Here is a 10,774-nt window from a genome sequence, read left to right on the forward strand (position 1 = left end):
GCCTTGAGATCTTGGCTGATTTGTCTTTCCCCACATCCCCTAATAACTTTGGGCTATTTTCAGTCATGTTGTTTGAAGGACTTTATTGGTTAAAATACTAAGGAGTGTAGATGCATAGGGTCTTTCATCCCCTGCAGAAGAGGTGGATGAGGCCTAGGCTTCATGTCTCATTTGAAAGGAGGCACTTTCAATGGTCAATAGACAATAGACAATAGGTGCAGGAGGAGGCCATTCGGCCCTTCGAGCCAGCACCACCATTCAATGTGATCATGGCTGATCATTCTCAATCAGTACCCCGTTCCTGCCTTCTCCCCACACCCCCTGACTCCGCTATCCTTAAGAGCTCTATCTAGCTCTCTCTCGAATGCATTCAGAGAATTTTCCTCCACTGCCTTCTGAGGCAGAGAATTCCACAGATTCACAACTCTCTGGCGGAAAACGTTTTTCCCCATCTCAGTTCTAAATGGCCTACCCCTTATTCTTAAACTGTGGCCACTTGTTCTGGACTCCCCCAACATTGGGAACATGTTTCCTGCCTCTAACGTGTCCAACCCCTTAATAATCTTATACGTTTCGATAAGAATGTATTGTATGTGGTCCTTCACTCCCTCAGTACTTGCATCTTAGGAGTGGGACCATTGACCTGCTGACCCAGATACAAGTTGATTACAGCAGTACATAATGAGTATGACTGTGGGCTGATGCAGTGGATGATTTGCACCATTTTGCCATAGCCTTTGTGAAACTCCTGAGCTCACTGTCAACCCCACCAATGTCATGACATTGCTAGATTTGTACCACTAATCTACCTTGCACTAGAAAATCGTCGCAGGTATGTGATTCCATCAAGATCTTGCTGATGAGATGATTTAGACTTTAGAGATACAGCATGTAAACAGGCCCTTCAGCCCACAGAGTCCCCGCTGCCCAGCAATCACTCCATACACTAGCACTATCCTACACATTAGGGACAATTTACAGTTGTAACCACTGTGGCGCGTCGAAAGAGGCACGAAATAAAGGCGAGGAGCCGGGTATTTCGGGACGTTCGGTTTTATTTCACAGTTATCAGACCGGTCAAGTCTGCTGGAATGACTTTGCGCCCAAAACCTCGTCCTTATATCTGTAGCAAAGGACCGCCCCCCTGGACTGCTCCATTCCCGTGCCGAGGGGTCGGTAGTGGTATGGCCCGACCCTTGGGAGCCACCACACCACAGCCAATTAACCTACAAACCTGTACATCTTCAGAGTGTGGGAGGAAAGCAGAGAAAGCCCACGCGGTCACGGGGAGAACGTACAAACTCAGTACAGGCAACACGTAGTCAGGATGGAACCCGGGTCTCTGGCACTCTACTGTTGCTCCACTGTGTCATTGCATAACACTCAACCAAGAGGCGAAGAAAGGGGATATTTGAAAATTTGGTTTCTCACTCTTCTGGGCAGCACATGGATCTAATTTTATTTTAATTCGCTTTCTTTCTCTGTCAATTGCCCCACCTTAAATCTGGAAGGGCGAGGAGATGGATTACTGGTCCCAGCTATCAGAGGGACGGGGAAAATGCGTGGACGTTATTCATTCTCATTTCTGGCAAAGTGTCAGACAAAATTAATTGGAGCTAATGGCTTGCAGTGTGAACTCCTAATTCATGACGTGCCAGATACCATGCTCCAAGAAATGCAGGAATAGTTTTCTTTAATAACATTTCTAAATTACAAACACATACATGTGTCAAGGAGATGTAAGTTGTAGTAACCCGAAGCATTACAAATCGTTGCTAAAATAAAACACTAATCAGAAACAGGAAACTCCACACAGCCATGGTTTCACACACAAGTTATATTGTTTGGCACAACTACAACCAACATGCAGATACTTGCATGCATATCATCTAGTAGTGCCTGGTGCGAATCTCAGCATACAATTTATTTCTGGGAACCACTCCAGCTTCCCTTGAGATTGTTGGCATGTTGACAGTGAAGACAATAGCAGTGATGGTATAGCAACTTTTATTTGTAGCTCCAAGGAGACAGTTTCTTGGTGTGAATTACATCTGAATTTAAACAATGGATTTTCACACACACCATTCTTATCATGAATCTATCGGCTGAATTGAAATCCCTAAATTGGGTGCATGTGGGTAACGTGAGGGACTAACTTGTAAAACAAATAGCAAAAAATTAAACTAAACCCCCCCTTGAATCTGCTTCCTTTCAGTTTCAATAGTAGACAAGAGATGGGCAGGCCAGGCAGCGTCTGTGGAGAGAGAATTAAAGGACATTCTTTTAGGAAGGAGATGCGGAGAAATTCAATATGATCATGGCTGATCATCCAAAATCAGTACCCAGTTCCTGCTTTTTCCCCATATCTCTTGATTCCTTTAGCCCTGAGAGCTAAATCTAATTCTCCCTTGAAAACATCCAGTGAACCCAGTGCCTTCTGTGGCAGAGAATCCCACAGATTCACAACTCTCTGGGTGAAAAGGTTTTCCCTCATCTTAGTCCTAAATGACAAAAAACGTTTTCACCCAGAGAGTTGTGTATCTGTGGAATTCTCTGCCACAGAAGGCAGTGGAGGCCAATTCGCCAGATGTATTCAAGAGAGAGTTAGATTTAGCTCTTTGGGCTAAAGGAATCAAGGGATATGGGGAAAAAGCTGGAACGGAGTTCTGATTTTTGGATGATCAGCCATGATCACATGTAGTCAAGTTTTGTTAGAATGCTACGATTGATGGGATGAGCACCAAGGAGAGGTTAGACAATAGACAATAGGTGCAGGAGGAGGCCATTCGGCCCTCAGAGCCAGCACCATCATTCAATGTGATCATGGCTGATCATTCTCAATCAGTACCCCGTTCCTGCCTTCTCCCCATACCCCCTGACTCCGCTATCCTTAAGAGCTCTATCTAGCTCTCTCTTGAATGCATTCAGAGAATTGGCCTCCACTGCCTTCTGAGGCAGAGAATTCCACAGATTTAGAACTCTCTGACTGAAAATGTTTTTCCTCATCTCAGTTCTAAATGGCCTACCCCTTATTCTTAAACTGTGGCCCCTTGTTCTGGACTCCCCCAACATTGGGAACATGTTTCCTGCCTCTAACGTGTCCAACCCCTTAATAATCTTATACGTTTCGATAAGATCTCCTCTCATCCTTCTAAATTCCAGTGTATACAAGCCTAGTCGCTCCAGTCTTTCAACATATGATAGTCCCGCCATTCCAGGAATTAACCTAGTAAACCTACGCTGCACGCCCTCAATAGCAAGAATATCCTTCCTCAAATTTGGAGACCAAACTGCACACAGTACTCCAGGTGCGGTCTCACTAGGGCCCTGTACAACTGCAGAAGGACCTCTTTGCTCCTATACTCAACTCCTCTTGTTATGAAGGCCAACATTCCATTGGCTTTCTTCACTGCCTGCTGTACCTGCATGCTTCCTTTCATTGACTGACTGAACTGACTAACTTCAGTTGGACAAACATGGATTGTTATCTCTGGAGGGTCAGAGGTTGAACGAAGACCTGATAGATGTTTATAAAATTACGTGAAGCAGAGACCATCGGAACCTTTTCCCAGGTCAAAGACTAGAGGGCATAGCTTTAAGGTGAGAGGGGAAACGTTTAAAGGAGATGTACATGGCCAGTTTTTTTTTTTGTATAGAGAGTGGTGGGTGCCTGGAACATGCTGCCAGGGCTGGTGGCAGAGGCAGGTAAGAGAGGAGCATTTCAGAGGCAGGTGAATGTGCAGGTAATCATGAAATTGGCTGCCTTTTTGGGGCAGCTGCTCATATAGATCCCTTCGATGATGGGGAGGCCAGTATCTGTTCTAGACTGGGCATCCTTTCTCATAATGTTTTACTTTTGCGAAGTAAAAGCCACCTTGCTTGGCACTGCGCCTGAGCCTGTTCTCTTTCAATGTTCCAGGTTGCACCCATAATTAAGGAGAGGATGATGAAAAAAGGCAGCATGATGGTGGGTTATCAGCCTCATCGCGACAAAGTCAACTTCTTCCGTCAAATCATCATCAGCCCTCTTGTCAGCCGTGAGGATATGGACTTTGTTCTCAACGAGATCGACTGCCTGGGGAAGGACTTGTAATCTTGCTTTAAGGTGTCGGCAATGTGTTTACAGTTACCAAACGTTTACTAGAAAGAGTTTAAAACGTTCAGGCTTTAGTTTAGAAAATGGGGAAGAACTAACGTACTCAATTTTAGCATGAACAAAATTAACCTCGATGAAGCAGACTTCACCCATCAGAACACATAAATGATAGATAATAGGTCTTCATAAACCTGCTTATTTTACGGAACAATGTCAAGGCTTAGTGAACTCTTGATGAAATGTTTCTAATCTGTATTTATATTCAGTTATGGTTAGCTGATCTTATGGGATAAGTGTCCTTGTGGACATAATGATGGTGTGCATCTTTGCTGTCCTCTGTGTCTCTGAACCTGGAAAGAGAACAAGCCTAAAGGACTTGCCTACTGCTAAATCCAGATCACGTTGTAGCATTAAGCATCTTGACTTGCCTCAGCTTCATTACCAGAAACAGTTGTTTTGCTGGCGCCACCTTGACTCAAAATATTAAATCTATCTAAGTCATGAGATAGGTTGGATATATGACCTTTAAAAAAATTGGATTCTAATTTCTTTATTTTTGGCCATATGGACATCAGATTTTAATTCTGCTTGTTGGCAAAACTCTATTAAGCCAATAACATTTAATTTTAATTTGCTGGTATATTAATTTATAAAGCTTAATTTCCAACCTATCTCTGTGACATGGCAAAGGGGCAAATAGAAATGAAAGGGCTGCCTTGGTTGGCCCTTGTGCCCACAGAAGTCCCTACATTTCTGTGGGTATTTTCCTGGCTGCAGTTAACATGGGAGAAGGTAGCTAAAGTGCACTATGGAGCACACGTGACGGAACCAAAACGAACACTAATTTATTTTATTTGAATGCAAAATCCACGTGCAAGGCCCAAGACCATAAATTGGCAGTAGAAAGGAAGATGAGGCATTTCCCGAAAAAACTGTCACCAATATTACTGGTACGGGAAAGAAACAATCATTCATTTGGTCTGAGTGTCTGCATAGTATTTGGGGGAAATTTGAAATTACCACAGAGCACATTGTGCTTTGCCTGTCACAAGAATTATTAGAACAACGTTATTTCGTGATCTTCATGCTAAAAAGACAGCAAGAGCAATTAGAGTTCACTGGACGTGCAATATTATGAGGTACAACTAACTTGTGTAGCTCACACGGCATATAGCTGCTGCACTAATAGTTATATTGGTGAAATGTTGTTGAACTAAGTTTCATTTAATTCCTGGGTCTTATTCCTGCAGCTTACTAGGTATATTGAAGTGTGCAATTTGCGTTGTGCATGTTTATTTTGGAAGAGTGATGTGAGAAATCTCACAACGGGGACTACATGGTCACCAGGGCCAGAATTTCATTTTGTAGCCTTCCCCCCTGCCCAAGGCACCCAAAAGTACAGGTACCTAAGTGCCTTCCTGAGAATCCACAAACGGTACTTCTGAAGGTTTTGAACAGCATGCTTTTTACTTAGAACATTTATTTCAAAGCTTTCAAGTCACTTTTTATGGGAAGATCACTCCAGAATAACTGTGCTGCTGCAATAGATTGGTAAAGCACAGCATTGTTACGGCTCATCCTTTCTGTAAGATGACCAAGCTTTTTTTTTTTAGAAAATAGCCTTTATATCAATGTAATATAGAGTTTTTGATTGCCTAGTGCTAGAGTATCCACTTTTGACCTGCGAAATCATTCTGTAGACGCGAGGTTTCATTGAAACATTCACTGTGCAAGTAAAGGATCAAGGTAGGGTGAAGGTTAGGAATAAAGTGTTGAAATGTTGCCAGCTGTCCAACTCCTTTGTCGGAAGGAACTGCAGATGCTGGTTTACATCGAAGATAGAAACAAAAAGCTGGAGTAACTCTGTGAGTCAGCTAGCATCTTTGGAGAAAATGAACAGCTGACGTTTCGGGTTGAGACCCTTCTTCAGACTGACTGAAACATAGAAAAATAGGTGCAGGGGTAGGCCATTCGGCCCTTCGAGCCAAAACCGCCATTCAATATGATTATGGCTGATCATCTAAAATCAGTACCCCGTTCCTGCTTTTCCCCCATATCCCTTGATTCCTTTAGCCCTAAGACTGAAGAAAGGTCTCAACCTGAAACGTCTCCTATTCCTTTTCTCCCGAAATGTTGCCTGACCCGCTGAGTTATAATGGGGCAGGTTTAGAAAAACAAATATAATAACAAGGAACTGCAGCTGCTGGCTCACCAAAGAAAGACTTCAAATGCAAGCAGGTCGGGTAGTATCTCTGAAGGCTTAGAAAAGGCAAGGATTAGTACGGGTGTGAGGGGTTTGGGGCAAAAGCAGGAGAATGGGGTTTGGAGGGAGAGATAGATCAGCCATGATTGAATGGCGGAGCAGACTTGATGGGCCGAGTGGCCTAATTCTGCTCCTATCACTTATGACCTTATGACAAGGTCTCGCACAGACACATTTCCTTTGGTATTTTGTTTTTGAAGAGTTCTTTATTTTGTTTAAATGCTGTTTTTTTAAATTTTCTATGGCCATTGTTGTATTTATTTTAATATTCAGTGAAGATGGTTATTTAAAAGAAATATATATTTTCCGGAGTATTGAATTAATTGCTTAATGTTGGAGGAGTTGCAAGGAACAGATTAATGTAAAAGTAAATGAGAATGTAAATGCTGTCTGGTAATTTAGACAGTACGTCATGTTGTGCATCACATGCAGAATGTTATATGTTCACCTCATCTTGAGTCCGACATGAATGTATTTATGTATGGTATATCTGATCTGTTCAGATAGAAAGCAAAACAAAGGTTTTCACAGTACCTCAATAATAAAATTAAACCTCATCATCATTTCTAACCACTGCGTTTTAAAGGCAGCTGATTCTCTGCCCTACACATATTCAGTCCAATGCTTCCCTTATGGGAATTTCCATTCAATGTAGAAATGATGCTATGAGATTCGATTGTTAATTCTGTGCTTCCAAATACGCAAGCATAAAATATGGCTGCAGATGTAAAATTTATTGGATGGAAGTTGCCACATTTGTCATTAGCTTACAAGAACAAGGATGGCCGTTGCTAAGACAAGAGGGGAAAAAGTGTTGTCAAGATACGACCCATTCAGCAGACTAACGGGAAAAGGTAGCGAAAATGAATTGGTAACATTATCTTCAGTGCCTCCAACAGTGGGACAGTGACCAAGTCACTGGGCAAGGAAACCAAAGGCCTGATTTAGAAACTTGAGGTAGAAGCTCGGCAAATTTGAAAATAAATCTGGGGAATAAAGCTGGAGTCAGTGGTGCTGACCGTGAAACTACTGGAATGTTGTCAAAGTGCATCTGATTCACTTATACTCGCTATCCTTATCTGGTCGAGCTTAATGAGGGACTCCAGATCCCCCTGCCAAGTGGCGATGCTTCAGTGCCCCTTGAAAATCTGATGTACATGAGAAAAAAAAAGTCCCTCTTTAAGTCCCTTTCACCAGTACGAAAAAATGGCTTGAGAAATGAAATATTGGTTTGGAGAAGAACTGGCAGGATGACAGTGGCAAAACTAATGATATCTGGGAAGATAGATAGCAATCTCCATTTGTAGCTGTGAAATCCTTAACCAATAATGATTATATCTGCATAAAATTATTCTGATATTGCATGTTAAATGGCACTTATTTTTGGTGTTCTCTTGAGACGACTGCTAATTGATTACCTCATCAGGGTTTATCATTATATAATGGCCATCTACAAATTTAAGATATTGGGGTAAAAGACAAGTCGACCTGTAATTTTTCAGTTTCCTGATAAACATCCTGGTAGTTTCTTTGACACAACATACTGATTAATGAGTCGAGTTGTGTACTTATTAACTTGTACAATTTTTTCCCTTGTGGGAGAATTTCCAATGATTCTTTATTGTTCAAATTTCAACAGCAGATCCGAAGAACATCGTTATCATTCCATCTAAATTCATACAGGGAAATATTCCTTTTGGTACTGCAGAGTGTGTTCACTTTCCAGTTGCTGGGAAGTGGGAGTGGGTGTCAGATTGAGGGAGGTATTGGGAGAATACGAATGTCAGACAGTTGACAGAAAGATGACAGCTCGACAGTTCAACATAAACAGATCGACTTAGGCCACCCATTTTATGTAGTGTTGCCAACCTTTAATCAACCTACTGAACATAGCTTTAAAGGGGAAACGTACAACAGTGCTTAAAAACATTAACCGCCATCAATTGTGCAGGTCAACATCAGTGTGTTGAATTTTATAGAAAGAGGTCAAGTTCTCCAACGATCGTAAGTTAATAGTGTGCTGCTTTTACAGTGCAGCATACATCTGCAACTATACAACACTGCACTTGAAAGTAAAACGGTCTCTGAAGTGTTGATTGCAACGAAAGAAATGTTGCAATGCTCCTTATCTTTCTGGCTACCCACCCATAATCTGTCGTAGTATGAGAATTCATTTGTCCACAATTCAACTCCACTGAGCTACTCAAGCGACATGCCAAGAGTTAAAATTTACAATGGCTTTACCGGTTGGGGAGAGGTTTCCGCATTATTTTACATAATGCAGCTTTTTTGGTGTTTTGGACCATTTAATATAAAGTAGAACCAATGCATCAAAACAAAGCTGTGATCATACTTTTTTATACACAACTTATTGAGCAGAATGTACTTGAATTAGACAAAGTAAAAACTGTCATGTTTTAATGTAAAACCAAAGGTTACGATTTCTGTATTTAATGTAGTGAAATAAAAAATTATGAATCTAATCTGTATTCACGCTTTTTATCTTTCTTGGTGCAGAACAATTGTACATTTTTTTTCATTGGAGTTTGACAAAAAAAATCATAGCTGTAGTTTCAATAGACAATAGGTGCAGGAGGAGGCCATTTGGCCCTTCGAGCCAGCACCGCCATTCAATGTGATCATGGCTGATCATTCTCAATCAGTACCCCGTTCCTGCCTTCTCCCCATACCCCCCTACTCCGCTATCCTTAAGAGCTCTATCTAGCTCTCTCTTGAATGCATTCAGAGAATTGGCCTCCACTGCCGTCTGAGGCAGAGAATTCCACAGATTCACAACTCTGACCGAAAAAGTTTTTCCTCATCTCAGTTCTAAATGGCCTACCCCTTATTCTCAAACTGTGGCCCCTTGTTCTGGACTCCCCCAACATTGGGAACATGTTTCCTGCCTCTAACGTGTCTAACCCCTTAATAATCTTATACGTTTCACTTGCAATGTTTCTTCACATTTGTTCAGGGTCGCCTCTGGTGTTCCCGTAAAATATCCACTTCTACCCCAAATCCTGGGTCATCATCGGTAACATTATTTGTAAGCACGATGTTTGTTGCTCAAGGTGTACCAGTGGTACCCAGCTTTATCTCTCTGCCAACGTCAATGATTCATGTAGTTCACACATAGAAGTATATGAATTAGGTGGAATATAGTGCAGCAAAGTGTGGAGTTATGCATTTTGGTAGTAGGAATAAAGGCATAAATGGGGAGAAAAATCTAGAAATCAGAAGTGCAAAGGGACTTGGGAGTACTGGTGCAGGATTTGCAAGTCGAATCGGTAGCAAAGAAGGCAAACGCACTGCAAATGTAAAGAAGGCAAACACAATAAATCTTGAATTTATTTCAAGAGGACTAGAATACAAAACAGGGATGTAATGGTTGAGGCTCTATAGGGCGCTGGTCAGGCTGCATTTGGAGTATTGTGAGCAATTTTGGGCACCGTATCGGAGGATGTGCTGGCTCTGGAGAGGGTCCAGAGGATGTTTACAAGAATGATTCCAGGAATGAATCATTCCTGATGAGCCACAAGTACATGTAACTGAGAATGGGAAAGTTTGCAGTACCCTGTTCACCCACTCCTCGACCCCCAACCATTTCTATTGCTACTCAAGCAAGAGTTTCCACATCAGGAACATGTTTCCATGCTGTATGACTCTATGGCATGATCAAACCTAGGTACCTGGAGGTGTGAGGAAGCGGCAATAACTGCTGTTGCACCATTCAAAATTGTTTTCCCTCGAATTTTCTTAATCACTATATACTTTTACCATTTCCTTGGTGGTTTCCAGATGTTATAAAAAAAAGGTGGACTTCCATTGAGTTAGTCTTCCGTGGTACATGGTGTATAAATGGCAGGATGCTGCAAAGTGGAATTCAAAACTTCTATCAGGAACGAGATGAAATTCACATTTTTTAATGTCTTTATTAAATACATACATTACACTCTTTACATTGCAAAGATGATAAATGTGTGGGTTTAACACACATGTACATATAAGCTTGGCTATACTTTAAAAATGAGTAAAATATATTGTTAATCATTCAGATAAAGGTTTCTATTTCCCTGCACTGCAACAGATTACATTCATTCCTTTTTTAATGGACTGACGTCCCAAATCATTGTAACATACAAATCATTGAAAATTCAGTTCGCATTTAGTACAAGATCCACCAGCAATAACGCATTTGTTACATAATTCCTGAAAGGTTGCAAGATATCACAAGGCACTTCACAAGAGCATTATCGGACAAAATTTGATAACGAAGACATTTGGAAAATGTCAGGAAAAAAAAAGTAGAGTTGTACAGAGAGACAAGTTTAGGTGGGGAATTTCAGAATAGAAAGACTTGGTAACTGAAAGCAAAATCAGTAGTGGCGGGACAAGAATTGGAAATTGGGACATTG

The 10,774-nt window shown here is 41.5% G+C and overlaps 1 protein-coding gene across 1 annotated transcript in view; it reads left to right on the forward strand.

The window, feature by feature from the left end:
• LOC144602256 (acidic amino acid decarboxylase GADL1-like) overlaps positions 1-8,815 on the forward strand; it is a 76,244-nt gene extending 67,429 nt beyond the window's left edge. Inside the window, exon 15 of the mRNA XM_078415133.1 lies at positions 3,920-8,815. Coding sequence (XP_078271259.1) covers positions 3,920-4,093 — 174 coding nt within the window. The 3' untranslated portion in view covers positions 4,094-8,815. The remainder of the gene's footprint in view (positions 1-3,919) is intronic.
• Positions 8,816-10,774: the final 1,959 nt, after the last annotated feature.

This window comes from Rhinoraja longicauda, chromosome 2 (genome assembly GCF_053455715.1).
Source record: "Rhinoraja longicauda isolate Sanriku21f chromosome 2, sRhiLon1.1, whole genome shotgun sequence".
Lineage (NCBI taxonomy): Eukaryota > Metazoa > Chordata > Chondrichthyes > Rajiformes > Arhynchobatidae > Rhinoraja > Rhinoraja longicauda.